This window comes from Danio aesculapii, chromosome 14, assembly GCF_903798145.1.
Source record: "Danio aesculapii chromosome 14, fDanAes4.1, whole genome shotgun sequence".
Lineage (NCBI taxonomy): Eukaryota > Metazoa > Chordata > Actinopteri > Cypriniformes > Danionidae > Danio > Danio aesculapii.
The window spans coordinates 50,126,643-50,147,039 of NC_079448.1; the positions used below are offsets into that span (position 1 = coordinate 50,126,643).

Consider the following 20,397-nt stretch of genomic DNA (forward strand, 5'->3'; position numbering starts at 1 on the left):
TAACTATAGCATACATTCATGCACAGGATAAAACACAGTGATAGAACCACTCAGTGAATGTACTCATTTTGACTGCATATCAGAGTGACATCAGAGTGAAACATCACGTGTTGTATTGTATAATTTTTTTCCTATTATGACTTGTATTATGATAGTGAAATATGTCAAATAGCCTGCACATTTTATATGTTCATATTTATGCCATTTTGATTTTTAAAAGTGTCAGTTTTATTTATTTAATACATGGAAAAAATTGCTATAATTGCTATAATTACTATAATTACTATAATTGATTATAGAGTGTGATTTGTACTATAGTAAATTTGTGTGTAGAGCCTATTTGGCTCATTCAGAACTCAAATGGCTATGCCTGTCTATACAATACAGTGGAATACTGCTAGTTTAGTATACAACCCTACCATACTTCCACATTATCAGCTAAACATAAATGATTGAATAGGATTAGACTAGCATCTCCGTTTAAAACGAACAGATTTGTTTACATTTTTTTCTTTTTAAATGCATAGTTTTACCAAAAAATGAAAATTGTCATAATTTACTTAACCTTTACTTGTTCCAACCAAACCGGTTTGTCTTTTTTCCTTCTGTTGAACAAAAAAGAAGATATTTTGAAGAAAGCTGGAAACCTGTAACCATTGACTTACATTGACAACATTGACAAAGTATTTGTTTTTCCATTTGTGAAAGTTAATAGTTACAGGTAACTGATGTTGTATGTATATATATATATATATATATATATATATATATATATATATATATATATATATATATATATATATATATATATATATAGAGAGAGAATCAAAGAAACATTGACTTTCATCGTGTCCTTGCCTACTTTCATTTAAAATTTGGGTTGGGTGTAATAGTACACCACCTTTTTTTTATGACTACACCACTGCTGCAGATTTACTAAATTTACTCCCAAATGAAATCAAATTATAAAAGAAAGAAAGAAAGCAGATGTCTATTTGTGTTGGTGTTTACCTTATATCTGTTGTATATTGTACATTTATATTGCATCAATCCATCCATCTGTCTATCCATCTGTCTATCCATCTATCTGTCCATCTATCCATCCATCCGTCTATCTATCTCTCTGTCTGTCTGTCTGTCTGTCTATCTATCTATCTATCTGTATATCTGTCTATCTATCTATCTATCTATCTATCTATCTATCTATCTATCTATCTATCTATCTGTCTGTCTGTCTGTCTGTCTGTCTGTCTGTCTGTCTGTCTGTCTGTCTGTCTGTCTGTCTGTCTGTCTGTCTGTCTGTCTGTCTGTCTATCTATCTATCTATCTATCTACACACACGCACAACAACAAATTTTAGTTTAGTCTTTGGACTGTGTACCCAGAGGAAACTCACACCAACATGGGGAGAACATGCAAACTCCACACAGAAATGGCAACTGACTCAACCAAGGCTCCAACCATCGACCTTTTTGCTATGAGGCGACAGTGCTAACCACTGAGACACCATGCCTCGTAAAATGTAAATTTACTAATAAGAAGCCTAATTTTATGGTATTGTTGACTGAAATATGCTTGTGTATTACAAATACTGGAGACTCTTTAAACAAGAAAACACTATGCATAAAATTTGTGTGTATATTTGTATGTAGTATATTTGTATTTTGTTTATACTTACCTCCTGGCATGTATTTTTTATTTTAAAATATCATATGCTGTTCTTTAAATATTGGAGGAGCGAGTATCAAGAGTCTCCGCAGCAGTAGCTACGAAAGAAAGAAAGAAAGAAAGAAAGAAAGAAAGAAAGAAAGAAAGCAGATGTCTATTTGTGTTGGTGTTTACCTTATATCTGTTGTATAATGTACATTTATATTGAATCCATCCATCCGTCCGTCCGTCCGTCCGTCTATCCATCTGTGTATCCGTCTATCCATCTGTCTATCTATCCATCCATCCATCCATCCGTCCGTCAGTCTATCCATCTATTTATCTATCTATCCATCTGTCTATCCGTCTATCTATCCATCTATTCATCCATCCGTCTGTCTGTCTGTCTGTCTGTCTGTCCGTCCATCTGTCCATCTATCTATCTATCTATCTATCTATCTATCTATCTATCTATCTATCTATCTATCTATCTATTCATCCATCCATCCATCCATCTATCTGCCCTTATGCCCTTTCAGCTGCAACCCAGTACTAGGAAACAGCCAAACACACTAATTCTCTCTCTCTCTCTCTCTCTCTCTCTCTCTCTCTCTCTCTCTCTCTCTCTCTCTCTCTCTCTCTCTCTCTCTCTCTCTCTCACACACACACACACAACGACAATTTTTAGTTTAGTCTTTGGACTGTGAGGGAAACCGGAGCACCTAGAGGAAACCCACACCAACACGGGGAGAACATGCAAACTCCACACAGAAATGCCAACTGACTCAGCCGAGGCTCCAACCAGAGACCTTCTTGCTATGAGGAGACACCACGCCTCGTAAAATGTAAATTTACTAATAAGAAACCTCATTTTAGGGTATTGTTGACTGAAATTTGCTTGTATATTACATATATTGGAGACTCTTTAAACAAGAAAACACTATACATGAAATGTGCGTGTATATTTGTATGTAGTATATTTGTATTTTTTTATATTTACCTCCTGGCATGTATTTTTTAATTTTAAAATATCATATGCTGTTCTTTAAATATTGGAGGAGCGAGTATCAAGAGTCTCCGCAGCAGTAGAAGGCGCTACACGCTCACGTATGTTTCTGTTACAACCAGGAATATTCTTTCTTTCAGAATACTCCAGTCAGCCGTGCATTCAGTTCTGGACTCTTTCCCTCATCAAAACCCAAGAAAATGTCAAACCCAACTCCTGAAGCCAAGCCTGGAAACGCAGAAAACCCCCGGGTGTTCTTTGACGTAGAAATCGGTGCTGAACGAGGTCAGGATGTGTTGTTTTTCTTCAGAGAGAAGCTGAATGACTGCATGCTGCTGCCACATGCTGGAGCTACTCAAACACACATAGACAGAGAGAAATTCACTATACAAAACTCAAACAGAGACACCACTGGGTAGAAAAGAAGGGTTATGTTTCATATTCAGGCAGTGAACAGTGTTATTAAGCGTTTTTTTGTGGTACGAGCCATTGCGTTGTGCTATTAAAGGGGCAGTTCATCCCAAAAATAAAAATTCGCTCATTTACTCACCTCCAAGCGGTTATAAAACCTTTACGAGTTACTTTATTCTGTCGAACACAAAAGAAGATGTTTTGAAGAATGTTGGTTTCCGTTGACAGCCGTAGTAGGTAAAACAAACAATATCGTAGTCAATGGTTACCCTTTGTGACGGGTGATTAAAATGACCGAATTTTCATTTCATTCTTGTCTTAAATTGACTTAAGATACTTTTTAATTCACTTTTTTTATTATGATATACATTGAATTACGTGTATGTAGGGGTAATTTTAAGTGTTTCTTGAGTTATTTCCTAATGGCATTAACCAACATGTTTCTTTACCATCAGTAGTAGTTGAAATATAATTATTAAACGTTTTAATAAATTAAACAGTATATTTTTCATTTGTAATTGTTGTTAAATGTAAAGCAAATAAATATTATACAGATTTCATTACAAATATGGGTCAGAGACGGAACGTTTTAAAGTATCAAACCACTAAAAATCTAAATCAACTTTAATACATTACAATTAGTTTTGATGTATTTCTGTTTTAATTTTTACCATGTTTAACAGAAGACACCCACTAAAATGCCATCAAGTGTTAGAATAATTTCTTTTCCAGAAAATATTGTTAGATTTAGTTCATTTGAGGTCATATTTAATTAGTACGATTTGATGACATTAAAAATCACTGTGCTGCCCCAAATTATGGAGCACTTATTCTCTTACCTATTTTAATAAGAACATATCAGAATATGAATATATATATATATATATATATATATATATATATATATATATATATATATATATATATATATATTTATTTATTTATTTATTTATTTAACATTTCACCAGAATGATCAAGTAATAATAATCAATTACTAATAATGATTTCTTTGTTGTTTTTTACTCCACTCTGCAGTTGGTCGTGTAGTGTTTGAGCTGTTTGCTGATGTGGTCCCTAAAACAGCAGAGAATTTCCGAGCCCTTTGTACTGGTGAGAAAGGAGTCGGTAAAAGCACTGGAAAAGCGCTGCACTTCAAGGGCTGTCCGTTCCACCGCAGTGAGTGTCCATCAGGGAAATTACTGTAGTGATGTTTTTACTACAAGCTCTAAAATATATACAAAATATACACTCACCAGCCACTTTATTAGGTATAGCTGTCCAACTGCTTGGTAACGCAAATTTGCAAAATTCCTTGTTGATGCCAGAGGTCAGAGGAGAATGACCAGACCGGTCCAGCTGATAGGAAGGCAACAGTAACTCAAATAACCACTAGTTACAACCGAGGTCTAAAGAAGAGCGTCTCTGAACGCACAACACGTCCAACCTTGAGGCTGATGGGCTACAGCAGCAGAATACCACACCGGGTGCCACTCCTGTCAGCTAAGAACAGGAAACTGAGGCTACAATTCACACAGGCTCACCGAAACTGGACAATAGAAGATTGGAGAAACGTTGCCTGGACTGATGAGTCTCGATTTCTGCTGCAACATTCGGATGGTAGGGTCAGAATTTGTCATCAACAACTCGAAGGCATGGATCCATCCTGCCTTGTATCAACGGTTCAGGCTGGTGATGGTGGTGTAATGGTGTGGCGGATGTTTTCTTGGCACACTTTGAGCCCATTAGTACCAATTGAGCATTGTGTCAATGCCACAGCCTACCCGAGTATTGCTGACCATGTCCATCCCTTTATGACCACAGTGTACCTATCTTCTGATGGCTACTTCCAGCAAGATAACTCGCCATGTCATAAAGCCTGAATCATCTCAGACTGGTTTCTTAAACATGACAATGAGTTCACTGTACTCAAATGGCCTAAACAGTCACCAGACTCAACCCAATAGAGCAGCAAATCTGCAGCAACTCTGTGATGCTATCATGTCAATATAGACCAAAATTTCTGAGGAATATTTCCAGTAACTTGTGGGTCCAACCCTGTACTTGTAAGCTGTACCTAATAAAGTTTCCAGTGAGTGTGTATGTGTAGTAAATGTACAATCATTACCAATCCACCAATTTAATATATGAAAATAATTTTTCGGGGGGGGGGGGGGGGGGGGGGGGGGGGTTGGGGGGGGAGAACAACAACAACAACAACTACTAAAAATATTCTCATCTATATATATTTATCTATGTTGGAAGAAATGTTACATTACCATACCTATATATAAGGTCAGATTTTTTTAAATGTGTAATAGAGCTTTAATATGTACATTGTAGAATATGTTGCTAGTTACATAACTGTACACTAAATGCTTTACTGACTGATGACGGAACATTCTTTCACCAATAGTTTGACTTTTATCGGAAACATTAAAGCATATTATAATCATTTAAAACCAGAATAAATGGCATCTGACACACTTCATGAAACAAATAATCAAAACCTTGTCTCCTAATAATCATGAATATGTTTTGTTTTATCTCTCAGTCATCAAGAGTTTTATGATCCAGGGTGGAGATTTTTCTAATCAGAATGGAACCGGAGGAGAGAGCATCTATGGGGACAAGTTTGAGGATGAAAACTTTCACTACAAGGTACCACAGAGATGCTTTACAGCAGGGGCATTGCAAGACTTAAAGTTCTACTAGGGCACAGCACCCTCAAACCCACCCATGTATATATATATATATATATATATATATATATATATTTTTTTTTTTTTAATTCATAATACAAAAAAAAGTCATTCTAAATAAATGTATTATTATTATTATTATTGTTAGACACACCTGGAGAGAAAACTTTTGCATGAATATTAGCTTCATTAGAATGAAATACTATAGAATACAAAAAAAAGATGTTTTCTAGAATTATCTGTTGTCTTAGACATGGCCGAGAATATATTAAGTTTTACCTTTCTGACTCATCATCCCTCCTTTCTGCTTCATACGAAAGTCTATCAAGAGCCACGCTGTCAAATTAGGATCGTCATCAAAATCAGGGTTTCTCCAGATAACGTGATGTCAAATTTAAGACTTTTAAAGACCTTTTTAAGACCATTCAGTATTAAATTTAAGACCTAGATCACAATATCAAAAACACGCATACACAAAGAGAAAATGCTAAATCCCCAATTTATTGGTAAAATAAATGTATTCAAATTGAGCAGAACCTAGCAACAACAAAAATAATTAAGAAGAGTGAATTTAAGGTTTTTTAAGGCCTTAAATTTAGATTTTTACATTTTAGACTTTTTAAGACCCCCGGATATTATTTAAACTTTAGGTTTGTCGACTTGCTAACCCACTGCGTCCCGACACCTCTGCATTGAAGGCTTTTATGCTGGTTTCATGAGTGCATGAGCGGCACATACTTTTTTCGGCGTGCATGTCAACAACCGGTACTCACAGCAAGAGCAGAGCAGTGCGTCAAGCAGGAGCGCTGCGTGGGGCTCGCGAGTATGGTTTTCTGCATGCATGCGTCAGTTTGCTTTTTGATTAAACACATTGCTTTCACCAACGTTAGTTCGGATGCACATAGAGAATAACGTCTTTATTCTGGGATTACCACTCTTAATAAATACACATGCATATAAAGTAAAATGTAGTGCTGTCGCCTCACAGCACAGAAGGTCGCTGGTTCGAGCCTCGGCTGGGTCAGTTGGTGTTTCAGCGTGGAGTTTGAATGTTCTCCCTGCGTTTGCATGGGTTTCCCCCACAGTCCAAAGACATGCTAAATTTTCCGTAGTGTATGAGTGTGAATGAGTGTGTAAGGATGTTTCCCAGAGATGGGTTGCAGCTGGAAGGGTATCTGCTGCCTAAAACGTGCTGGATAAGTTGGCGGTTCATTCCGCTGTGGCAACCCCAGATTAATAAGGGGACTAAGCCGAAAAGAAAATGAAGAAAATGAATAAAGTAAATTGTGTTAAATCATGGGCATGTGCCCCAGTAAATGGGGTCTAGCGGCGCCCCGCTTTACAGGATAGGATAGCTCAACATATGGTAAAAAGAGCCACTGACCGTCATGCTGTTCTAATTCTGTTAAACAAAAAAGTTGGCTGTTTCAAAACCAAAGGCAGAGACATGTAGCCTCTGCAAAACTCCTCCCAAATTGACTGACTGTCAATGATCTGCAATACAAGAGAAATACCTTTAGGCATAAAAGGATAGTTCACCCATCCCATTGCAATTTTTAGCAAACTTCTCCTTTAATTAATCAAAGGCATCAGTCTGCGTAATTACTCAGAAATTGGTTCAACATTACATAAACCAAACGCAGCACTTGATCGATCTCCCTAATTTCCTGATGTCTGCTTTAATGAACGTATGAGACGCAAAGAAACCTTGAGTTGTGTTCTTGTCAAATGAAGTGGTGTTTTAAAAATCTGCTCTGCTTTTTACTCTTCAGCATGACAGAGAGGGGCTGCTCAGCATGGCCAACGCTGGTCCAAACACCAACGGATCGCAGTTCTTCATAACCACAGTTCCTACGCCACACCTGGACGGAAAACATGTGGTCTTCGGGCAAGTGCTGAAGGGAATGGGGGTGGTGAAGATGCTGGAGGCGATGGAAACCAAGGAAGACAATCCAGTGAAGGTGACCACGCAAAACATCTCTTACTATTAAATAAATGACATTATTTCCTATTTTATAACATGTTAAGTATGTTTCTGGTGTCCACAGAAATTGTTTGTGAAGTTTCAGTTCCAAATACCACACATTTCAAATTCATCTTTATTTTTATAGCACTTTTACAATGTAGATTTTGTCAAATTAGCTTAAGTTCTAGTAAAGTGCTTAAGTTCAAGTTTAGTTCAGTGTAATGTAAGTGTCACTGCTGAAAGCCAAAACACTGAAGAGCAAATCCAACGATGTACAGATTACAGATCTGCGCGGGACTGAATTTTTAGTCCCGCTCCTGCCAGGTTTTATTCCACACCCGACTGCTCCCGCTGTACATTCAGCCTTTGTTCACCTGCTGCCCGCCCTGCCCCATTTTCTACCCTACGCGACAGTTCCTGCTAAATTTAGATTTGGTTTCCAAAATATCACGTTAAAATTGGGTACTGCCAAAAGAGAGAGATAACAGATAAAAGTGTAGGTTGTGCAAGGATTGTAGGCTGAATGTCAGATTTACAAACATATCCACTCGATATATTTGCCAACTACTGTATACGGTTATATATATCATATAAGCTTTATTTCTATACACTTAGCAGGTACATATTAGGCCAAGGAAGAATGTAAAATGTATAGTGATTAAATATGCCTCCAAAAAAACACCCAGCTGGATGCTACAGAGTCCAGACAGCCTATAACAAGCAACACACAGCACCACAACGCACGCTCTCTCTCTCTCTCTCTCTCTCTCTCTCTCTATCTCTCTCTATCTCTCCGGAACGCTATATTGTTAGACCGCCCGCTCATGTTCAAATTACACCAGAGTTACCGACTGCTATCGCGTTTTCTTCAGAAGTTTATCGAGAAATCTGGTTGGGTCCCGCGGTACCGCGGGAATGCAGACCGCTAGTGCAGATCAATCATTATAGCTTGTTAAATTTGCCCCTATTTGAATGTAAACAAAAACACGTTGTTATTGTGCATGCTCCTTTGAATACAAACGAGCTGAGATTTCCAGAAGGGGATGGAGCCTTTATATGCTATTCTGATGCTGCGTTCACACCAGACGTGTGCACGAGTTGAGCATTTTGCGTGTTTGAAGTGCGCAATTTGCGAAACGCTCGAGTTGGAAAATCTGAACTTCAGTGGACATTCGTTCCACATTAAGCAATCAGGAGCTTGCTCTAGTATGGGGCGTGATTATGACGTTGCACCTGTTGTTGGTGTCCCAAGGGGAAATCCTCCTGCTGACACCGGAAAACAGTTGATCAAACTGGGCTCGGTTCAGTCTGAAGCACCGCTGAAAGCTTACATCATCCAGGTATAGTTTCTGGAGGCGTTGATGAACTTACAGAGCTGGGTGCACCTCTGAAATCACGATCTAGTGGACTTAGACACGGCGCTGAATGAATCTACGCTGTTTTTCAGCCTTTCTAAAGCACAGCTACTCTCTCAATAAAATTTATGTCAGCTATTTAGCCAGCGAAGCTAGAGTCACCAAGCAGACAGAAACCCTACTCATGTTGTGAATCTGCATCTATTGTGAAGTGAATTTTGGATGCGCGAATAAAGCATCTAATGTAAACGTAGCATGATGGAAACAACAAAACAAGCAAATCTCGAGCATTATAAAATGTCAAAAATGACCAAAAAAAGGATTACAAGTTCGAACTGGAGATAGATTTGCTTAATGTGAAGCGAATCTTTTCAAAGTTTGCAAAAATTTTTTAGAATTAAACAATTATGTGCATTTCTCTCAAATTGTTACACTGCAAACATGCTTTTCTTATGAGTTTGTGTTGTTTCTAGTCCAAAAATCTAAAAATTGTTAAATCAAGAAGCATTTTCTAGACTAGCAAAAAGTAGTCTTGTTTTCTGAAATCATAATAAAAAAGTGAGTTTTTCCTGAAAACAACCACAATAATCTGCCAGTGGTGTAAGCAGAATAATCTTGTCAAAGTGAAATCAAGATTAATTAGCTTGGTCCATTGGCAGATTAATTCAATAGTATGTGGATGCAGCCTTTTTGATGCAAGCTGAGATTGCATCACTCGGCGATGCAGTCTCAGACACAATCCACTCAAATGGAGCGAGTGACATCACTGTGAGAGATAGGGTTAGGGGTGGGGTTAGGTGAGCCCATTAAAAAGCATTGGATGCAGCTCAGATTGCACTGCACCAGGTCTGCATCCAGACTCCTCTCGATTAATTAGCTTGTTTGAAAAAAAAAAACTCCCTTATTCTTTAATGATTTCTGAAAACAAGACAATATATTTTGCTGGTCTAAAAAATGCTTGTTGATTTAACAATTTTTAAATATTTGGACTAGAAACCAGACAAAAATTCTAAGCAAGAAAAGCATTTTTTTTTCAGTGTAGAGCAGCCGACTGTGGTATTGGTTACCTAGCAACTAACAGTAAACAATGCAAGCATAATGGAGTTTATTCGGCAAATGCATTTCCATCTCTCATTATTTGTATTAATTTTTGCTTTTTTGAGCTGGTCTAAAATGAATAGGCATATTTTTGCGAGTTAAGGGATTTTTATTGGATTTTTTTTTCATCACTCTTTCCCATGCCATACTAAAATGTGCATTTAGAGTAATTATATTTTACCCAAATATAAATAAATAAATTTGAGCAATATCACACGAGTAGCAGTTGGCACAAGGCCGCAGGTATTACACTTATGCAGACACTTTCTTTTTTTACTGAAGGAGTCTGCAGTAATGAAAACAGGAGACTCATTAGAAACAAACAGATGGCCAACCAAAAAGTAACTCAGGGCTATACAAAGAGTGGCCAACACAAAATACAGACATTCCTGATATGCGAGTCCAATCTCACTTAATACACTACAGTTACTATGGTATAAATACAATGCAGCACTACAACATACAAAAGAGAGAGATCAACTTAGAAAGTCACTTACCTGATTTATAGTGATTTGATCAGCTGAAGTTGGAAATTAGAGGGTTTTTTTTCCTCTAAGGTCTTATTATGCAGTCTCTGTCGCCATCTTGTGGATAGACAACATCAGATGTCAGGATGATGAAGATTTATATAAATATTTAGAAATAGGCACTATCCTTATAAATAAACTGCATAGTTGCAATCTAAATAACTACATTCTCGCCTGAAAAGCCTCAAAAGTACATTTATATATATATATATATATGTATATGTATATTTATGTATATATGTATGCATATATATGTATATATTTTATATATATGTAAAAAAACACTCAACTGACATACAAATGGCTTTGTCACATTAACCGAGCCACAAGCTCCACCTTCATATCTAGAAAAAAACTACATATTTGGGTTTAAAGAGACGCTCACAAAACTACATTTTTGCTTCAACCAAAAAAATTTCTAGTACTTAAGTACTGTACTTAAAATAAGTACAGCAAGTAAAAATAAAAGTACACATTATGAGCTGAAGCTTCACAGACACACTCTGACTTACATTACATCTTGTAAAAAAGGGCATAAATACCTGACGTATGACGTTGTGACATCTGTTTTCACGCTTGGAAATATAAATCGACGGAGATCTTAACAGGTCCTGAAGGACAGGTGCGTCTGAGATCTTTCTTTTACAGGCGTTTAGTTCACCTAATCAAGATTTAATAGTCATGAAATTGGTCACCTGTTCTGCGCAAGTGAACTGTCTTAGTTTGATAAATCATAGTTTTGAAAGGACAAGACATTTCTTTTTGTGTTACGGGATTAAACAAGATGATTAGACATTAAAAAAAACAAGCGATCTGTATATGTTTTAAATTTCTGTCTAGAGAGGTCCTGTTTTGATCCTTGATTGGTCTCACGCAGTCAAGTGATGAGATTTCGCAGGTCAGAGTTCACCAAGCTTGAACTTTGCGCTATATACCTTGCGTTTCCGGTCTGACGCATTCGCGTGCATATGAATGGAAGTCTATGGGAGGAAAAGCCCAGTGTGACCGCACAATGGGCGGGGCTTTCCCCCTCTGATGAAACATACAAAGAATGTCAATCAAAGTGTTTCTGGAGACTGAATATTTTGATTAATTGTAACTGTGGTATTACCTGTCTCTCTCAGCCCTGCGTCATTGCTGAATGTGGAGAGCATAAAGCTGGAGATGACTGGAGCATTGCACTGAACGACGGCTCAGGAGACGCGTACCCTGACTTCCCTGAGGACTCCGAAGTCGACTTTAAAGATGTCATTATTATATTTCTGCATCTACACCTGCATATAACATCAATGAAATCACTTTAACCCAGAAACACAGTTTGAGTTCATGCATTATAAAGTATATCATGAAACCATAGTATATTATAGGGTAACACTTTACAATAAGGTTGTATTAGTGTATGTTAATGCATTTACTAACATGAACAAACAATGAACAATGCATTTATTACAGTATTAGTTCATGTTAGTAAATGAAAATACAGTCATGCTGTACATTGTTAGCTTATGTTCACACACTGTGCATTAATGTTAACAGGCATGAATTTGGATGGTAATAATGCATTCGTAAATGATTAGTAACTGGTGAACTATGATTAATAAATGCTGTTCAAGTATTGTTCATAATTAGTTTATGTTAGTAAACACAGTAACTAATGAAACCTTATTGTAAAGTGTGACCTAAACCCATATTTCTGACGTTTTTACTCAGAATTCAGATTTTTTCTCATTATTGTGAGATATGAACTTGCAGTTGCGAGTTATAAAATCAATATAAAATTCTGACTTTATTATTCATTAAAAGAAAAAAAAAAAAGACCAAAGTCACAATTATAAGATAATAATATAACAATTGATTTTTTCCTATCTATCTATCCATCTATCTATCCATCCATCCATCCATCCATCCATCCATCCATCCATCTGTATCTATCCATTTCTCCATCCATCTATCTTATCTATCCATCCATCCATCAATCTGTCTGTCCATCCATCCATCTTTCTGTCTGTCCGTCCATCCATCTTTCTGTCTGTCCGTCCATCCATCTTTCTGTCTGTACGTCCATCCATCCATCCATCTATCTGTCTGTCCATCCATCCATCTTTCTGTCCATCCATCCATCTATCTGTTCGTCTATCCATGCATCTGTCTATCCATCCATCTGTACGTCCATCCATCTTTCTGTCTGTCCATCCATCTATCTGTTCGTCTATCCATGCATCAGTCTATCCATCCATCTGTACGTCCATCCATCATCTGTCTGTCCATCCATCCATCCATCTTTCTGTCCGTCCATCCATCTATCTGTTCGTCTATCCATGCATCAGTCTATTCATCCATCTGTACGTCCATCCATCATCTGTCTGTCCATCCATCCATCCATCTTTCTGTCTGTCCATCCATCCATCTTTCTATCTGTCCATCCATCCATCTATCTGTTCGTCTATCCATGCATCTGTCTATCCATCCATCTGTACGTCCATCCATCCATCCATCTATGTTCGTCCATCTATTCATCTGTCCATCCAACCATCCATCCATCCATCCATCCATCCATCCATCCTCAAATGTCACTTGACTAAGCTACTATTCATTTTAAAGCCATTAGTCTCTCACTATATATATATATATATATATATTTATTTATATAAACATAACACAATATACCATAATATGACAGCTAAAAAGTGATTCACATGGCAATAAAAAAACGTTGTTCTCGTCTTTCTAGGTAGACAAAGTCTCGACTGTGGCAGAGGATTTGAAAAACATCGGCAATAACTTCTTCAAGGCTCAGAACTGGCAGTCGGCCATCAAGAAATACTCCAAAGCTCTCAGGTGAACACTTGACGAGTTCGCATTAAAGCCATTATTACGTTACACCTCCTCCATGAAATTAAAGAGACAGCCTTTCATACTGCAATTTAATTTGTCAGGCGGTTTTAAATAGAGCTTTCTTTCATCAAAACGACTCGTGTCATGATGACTTTTCCTGCGAGCACCTGTTTGATATGCTGGATCTCTCACTGTTTAATCAACAGTGAGCGCCGCTATAACCATCTGCCACTGTGACATCTCTCTGAGCTTCATTTGCCAGCTTTTCTTTCATTTTGATTGAAATTTTTGGTTCAAAATATAAACATAAAATTGTCAAAATAAAGTGTGACTCTGGCTGAACAGATGATACCATTGAGCAAACTCAATTATGCCATCAGATGTTGTTTAACACTGTGTCTTAAGTACACACAATGTGGCGCCTCAATGAGAGAAATTCTGCAAACAAGTGCAACTCATAATTTAAAATGCAGTCATCATGTGCAGAAAAAAGTTGGATAGTTATTAAAGCACAGCATTATCATTATAGTTCTTCTCTTTTTTGTTCCTCAGGTATCTAGAAATGTGTGGCAACATCGTAGACGACGATAGCTCACAGAAGAAGCTGGAGCCCACAGCGCTGAGCTGCATTCTCAACACGGCCGCCTGCAAACTCAAACTCAAACTCTGGCAAGAAGCCATCGAGAGCTGTGATGAGGTAACAGGGAAGCGTCGAGCTGCTGAACAGTGTCCAGTTGCATTGGGGTCAGAGGACAGAAGAAGCAAAGGGCCTTGATGTTTTATATCAACACATGTCAGCTTATTCAGTGCTCTTGAAATAACTGTGCTGCTTTTAGATCAGCAGACACACTGGCTCTGTATTTAGGCAACAGTTGAATTGGAATCGGTTGACTGATTACTTAAAGGGAACTGCAAAAGTCTTATTTCTGCTGGTTTGTAGGGTAACTGTGATTTATATACAGTTAAGGGCAAAATTATTCACCCTCCTATGCTACATTAATTAATTTTAAAATATTTTACAAGTGAAACTTAACAGATTAAGTCATTTTCACAGTGTTTCCTAAAATAGTTTTTCTTCTAGAGAAAGTCTTTATTTCAACTCGATAGCAGTTTTTAATATTTAAAATCATTTTAAGGTTAATAATATTAGCCCCCTTAAGCAACAAATATTAACTTGACTTCTAGTTGATCATTTGGAAAAGTGGCAGAAGTTTTTCTGATGAATCATCTGTTAAACTGCATCCCAATCATCACAAAAAGAAGACCTACTGGAACCCTCAGAGAAATCAGTCAAGTTTGGTGAAGTAAAAATCATGGTTTGGGGTTACATTCAGTATGGGGGTGTGAGAGAAATCTGCAGAGTGAACGACAACATCAACAGCCTGAGGGATCAAGACATTTTTGCTGCCCATTACATTATAATCCACAGGAGAGGGCAAATTCTTCAGCAGGATAGCGCTTCTCATACTTCAAAATCCGTATCAAAGTTTCTGAAAGCAAAGAAGGTCAAGGTGCTCCAGGATTGGCCAACCCAGTCACCAGAAATGAACATTGTTGAGCATGTGTGGGGTAAGATGAAGGAGGAGGCATTAAAGATGAATCTAAAGAATCTTGATGAACTCTGGGAGTCCTGCAAGAAGGCTTTCTTTGCCATTCCAGATGACTTTATTAATCAGTGATTTGAGTCATTGCAGAGATGTATGGATGCAGTACTCCAAGCTCATGATGGAGTCAGACACAATATTCATTCTGTTTTCACTGCAGCATGACTTTATATTCTATACTGGACATTATTTCTGTTCAGTGACAAGACTTTTGTCTAAGTCAGAGCTTACTGTCTTAATAAAATAGTTAAAAATCAAGACATGATCATATTTTATTCTGGTAAAATAAGCGTAATCTAGAGGCCTTTGCCTTTCATATAAGCCACTTCTGATACCAAATGATCAACTAGAAGTCAAGTTATTATTTAGTTCCTAAAACTTGGATAGGCGACAAGACTTTTGTCCGGTAGTGTACAATGACTTGCCTAATTACTCTAACTTGCCAAGTTAACCTGGTTACTCTGGTTAATAAGCCTTTAAAAAGCTTTTATTTAAAAAAATTGTTGAAAAAAAAAAAATCTTCTCTTTGTTAAATGGAAACTGGGGAAAACATAAAATAATTAAAATTTAACAGGAGGGCTAATAATTCTGACTTCAGCTGAATTGGTGTGAACAAATTGTTGGTCACTGAAAAAGCTTAAAACTGAAAAAAGCAATGATTAGTCAAAATGACTGAAAACAGTTCAATGAACAGAAGATACTGCTTTTGTTTTGTGATTCAACAAAGCATTAAAAAAGGCAAACTAATGAAACTGGCATGGACAAAACTGAAGAGTACCAACAATTGTGTCCCCGTCTGTGCATTTATACAGTATATATTTGTTCTTTTTCCTCAGGTGCTGGAGCTGAACCAGACAAACACTAAAGCGTTGTTCAGGAGAGCACAGGCCTGGCAGGGCCTTAAAGAGTTCAACAAAGCCATGGTACCAACACTACACTGACGGAAATACAGATTTATAGGGGTGTGCCTTATCAAGAACAATATACACATGTTTTTGCATTTTAGTTTTAATGTTATGCAAGGTAACATGGTCAATCATTGTTAAAAAAACACACATTTTGAGAAAGAATAAATCATGTGTATACATCAGTGTATTCAATGATCCATTCATAAAGGGAATCACTTGTTTAGTTTCTAAATGAATCACTATTCTGATAGACTCATTTGAGGTGTTTCCTTTCTGAATGAATCTGTGTTTGAACAAATCAATTACATCAGTGATTCAATGATCCAGTCATTAAGGGAATCACTTTTTTAGTTTCGAAATGAATCAGCTATTCTGATCGACTCATTTGATGTGCTTCCTTTCTGAATCAATCTGTTTTTGAACAAATCAGTTACATCAGTGAGTCAATGATCCATTCATAAATGGAATCATTTGTTTAGTTTCTAAATGAATCAGCTATTCTGGTAGACTCATTTGAGGTGTTTTCCTTTCTGAATGAATCTGTTTTTTGAACAAATCAATTATGTCAGTGATTCAATGATCCATTCATAAAGGGAATCACTTGTTTAGTTTCTAAATGAATCACTATTCTGATCGACTCATTTGAGGTGTTTCCTTTGTGAATGAATCTGTGTTTGCACAAATCAATTTATCAGTGATTCAATGATCCATTCATAAAGGGAATCACTTGTTTCGTTTCTAAATGAATCACTATTCTGATCGACTCATTTGAGGTGTTTTCCTTTCTGAATGAATCTGTTTTTTGAACAAATCAATTATGTCAGTGGTTTAATAATCAATTATAAAGGGAATCACTTGTTTGGTTTTTATATGAATCAGCTATTCTGATCGACTCGTTTGTGGTGTGTTCCTTTCTGAATGAATCTGTGTTCGAACAAATCAATTACACCAGTGATTCAATGATCCATTCATTAAGGGAATCACTTGTTTAGTTTCTAAATAAATCAGTCATTTTGAATGAATCATTTGAATTGACTCAATAAGTCACTCAGAGACTTGTCCTGTCATAAATAAAAATGTATCCATGATAGGTCTAATCCAGTCAAGGTAACAACATAAATACCAACTGCCCAACATGTTCATTATCGATTATCAATTGTTTTTTCTCCATTTATTGCCAGTATTGGACAGCCCAACACATTTATATAACTTGAAATCAATTGTTCCCAAACTTTCAGCAAAGCACTCTTAAAGATTTTCCAAATGTCAGGTTTTTTTCTGATTATTGATATTCAATCCTCAGCAATTTGTTAAAACGAACAGCAATCAGGCTAAACTTTGACTTCACAAAAAGAGTTTGAGAACTCTTGCCCTGAGTGCTTCAAAAATAATGATCCTTCAGACTCACCCACATGCTGTTCCTAACTCGTGTGTGTTTCATCCGTTGAGCACAAAGGAAGAGGTTATGAAGGATTTTCCATCCACCTGGAGACTGAATTGCCGCTCTGAGGCTTCAAAAGAGAACGCATTATAAATCCTTTTCAGTTTAATTCAGGAGCAGATATAATCAAGTCACAATTAATGAACCGAACAACTCCAACTCTAACAAAGACACATGTTCAAAGTTCAGAACATTTAAATATACATCATTACAGCCATTCAGTCTAGCGCTGACATTTTAAACTGGCTCATTTTTACAGCACTTACCTGTTCTTCTTGTAGGTTGACTTGAAGAAAGCACACGAGATTGCACCAGAAGACAAAGGTTAACCTGCTCTTTACAAGTTCTTAATTTGGTTTTTAAATAATAGTAGCATGGAGTTTTTTTAATTTGTAAAACTAATAATAATCTTGTTTCTGTTCTAGCAATTGGAAATGAAATGCATAAAGTCAAGCAGCAAGTGAAGGAAGAGAAGGAGAAAGAAAAGAAGATTTACGCCAAAATGTTTGCGTGAAGGAAACCGTAGCGATCTCAGAAACACACAACCTACCTGAATATGCTCACTTACATTGCACTTAGTCTAGAGAGGAGTCAAACTGAGGCGGTAATTTGGAAAGAGATTTGTATCATCAGTACTGTGTGTTATATAAGGTTTATGTCTGAGTGAAGGAACAAAGTTTGAGTGCGTTTTTAGTCAGGTGATCGATCGCCAGATATTGCTATTCGATCTAGTCTGACTTTCACAGTTTGTTGTTGTTGTTGTTGTTTTTGGGTTCATTTGTCTCGACTGCTGTTTATTGACTGGTGATGAAGCATTTGTTTGGAGGTGGTTTTTTGTGTGAAATGGGAATTAGCCATGTCAAGTGTATGAAATAAAACATCTTTTCAGTGTACTGTTTTGTGTGGGTTTTTAATCTGAACAGTTCTTGCCTGTTTTTTTTAACCATTTATTTTACTGCATTGGAATCATTTCTCAAAGTTAGGAAGGAGGAAATACAGAAGATAGAATATTGCAAGCTATATAGTGGCAGACGTAAGAGATTATAAGAGAAGTGTCAAGCCCACAGCAATGGGAAGTATTTAAAAAAAATTTTTAACGGTTTAAGTTATAATTTTGACCAGTAGGTGGCGCAGTTACTAAATTGATACAGTTGGTTGGTGTGAGAGAAACATATTAAGCTGTCAATGTCAAAGTGTTGCATAATAGACTGTTCAAAAAACCAGATACAGCCTGTTCTGTTTTTGTTCTGACACCAAACTGCATCTCAGGCTGCATCAGCTTTTGTTCTGACACCAAACTGCATAATAGACTGTACAAAAGCAGACAGAGCCTGAGATGCAGTTTGGTGTCAGAACAAAAACTCATCTATCAAAATTGGTACAAATTGTACAGTCATTGAGAAAATCTAAATGATGGCATAATCAGTATGGACATTATTGTCTCATGACAGTAGTCAAACTTTATCCAGCGCTATTAGCATTTTGTTTTAATTATTAGATTGTATAAACTAATACATAAACTACCACGAGATGGCACTGGCTTAAATTCTTTGAGTAAAATTCGTGCTGTTTTGGCTCTGAAAGCCCGGTTTTATTTTTAGTACAGGGCAAATATTTATTGCAATTAATCACATCCAAAATGAAGGTTTGTATTTACGTAATCTGTGTATTTATTACGTATATATAAATATGCATGCATATATTTGAGAACTTTTTTAATTGGATATAAATGATACAAATTACCTATACATGTTTATATGTATGAGTGTAATAATAAAAAAAAAAAATAATATATATATATATATATATATATATATATATATATACATATATATATACATACATACATATATATATACATACATACATACATACATACATACACACACACACAACAGTTCTGTCTGGTTCTCGAATCTGATTGGCTGACAGCAGTGTGATATTCCGCAATAACAGCACTCCTACAGCCTCTTCACATTACTCCGCCCACATAGAGTGAGCAGATCAACAAACTCACTACAGTTTGACAAATATTGCAGCTAATGGACAACATCATGTACTTTTGAGGCTTTTTTTTTAGCTGAGAATGTAGTTGTTTAGATTGCAATTATGCAGTTTATTTATAAGGATAGTGCCCATTTCTAAATATTTATAATTTCTGAGAGACAGCACGTCGGCGTCCATTAACCTAAGACGGTTGACGTTGTCTATCCACAAGATGGCGCCAGGACTGCATAATAAGCCCTTGCTTAGAAGATTAAAACTGCCTGTTTTCTAACTACATCTGATCAAATAATTATTAAACTGGTAAGTGATATTCTAAGTCATCTCTCTCTTTTGTATACAACTATGTAGTTTATTTATAAGGACGGTGCCTATTTTAATACAGTTACTTTCATATCCCGGTTCTCAACAGTGTTGAGAGACCTCACCCCCGAACACCCCCTCATTATCGCAAACAGCAGTCTGGTAGGGATTGTGCTGCTTTTTTCGGGGATAATTATTGTGGTATCCCGATAGCAACAGAGAAATACTGTAGACTGTAACACTGTAAGAAGATATCTCTGTAGACGGAGGGCATTTCATGTCAAGTTCAGCCTTATAATCTTAAAATGTCAGCAAAATCAGCTGTTTTGTCATCACTTTATACATTGCGCTAGAGAATCATTCAAACACTAGCTCTAAAGGGACGTTGGTGAATCAGTAACTGCTTCTGCTGTTCTGACGTCAGCTGCAGATGTGAATAAATGGCGGAAGAAAGTAGTTCCTCATACAAAAGGGTTTTTAGACTCTCCGTTTGATCTTCTCTTTTATATACACGATTGTGCCGTCGAACTGTTGTATAAACGCAATATTACACGTGTAGCAGTGCGATATTGCTGTATATCAGCACTGGTGGG

General features: G+C 36.7%; 1 protein-coding gene across 1 annotated transcript; it reads left to right on the forward strand.

Moving 5' to 3' along the window:
• Positions 1-2,774: 2,774 nt before the first annotated feature.
• Positions 2,775-18,390, forward strand: ppid (peptidylprolyl isomerase D). The gene is made up of 10 exons (XM_056472390.1): positions 2,775-2,938; positions 4,100-4,240; positions 5,616-5,722; positions 7,536-7,724; positions 11,834-11,956; positions 13,441-13,547; positions 14,097-14,241; positions 15,985-16,071; positions 17,779-17,821; positions 17,923-18,390. The coding sequence occupies exons 1-10, from the start codon at positions 2,854-2,856 to the stop codon at positions 18,009-18,011; spliced, it is 1,116 nt and encodes a 371-aa protein (XP_056328365.1). The 5' UTR covers positions 2,775-2,853; the 3' UTR covers positions 18,012-18,390.
• The last annotated feature ends 2,007 nt before the right edge of the window (positions 18,391-20,397 follow it).

Bases quoted from the DNA above. Each gene is read 5' to 3' on its own strand.
- ppid (XM_056472390.1), top strand. From the start codon at position 2,854: ATGTCAAACCCAACTCCTGAAGCCAAGCCTGGAAACGCAGAAAACCCC. The intron at 13,548-14,096 runs GTGAACACTTGA...TTTGTTCCTCAG, and splicing joins AAATACTCCAAAGCTCTCAG to GTATCTAGAAATGTGTGGCA. The intron at 16,072-17,778 runs GTACCAACACTA...TTCTTCTTGTAG, and splicing joins AAGAGTTCAACAAAGCCATG to GTTGACTTGAAGAAAGCACA.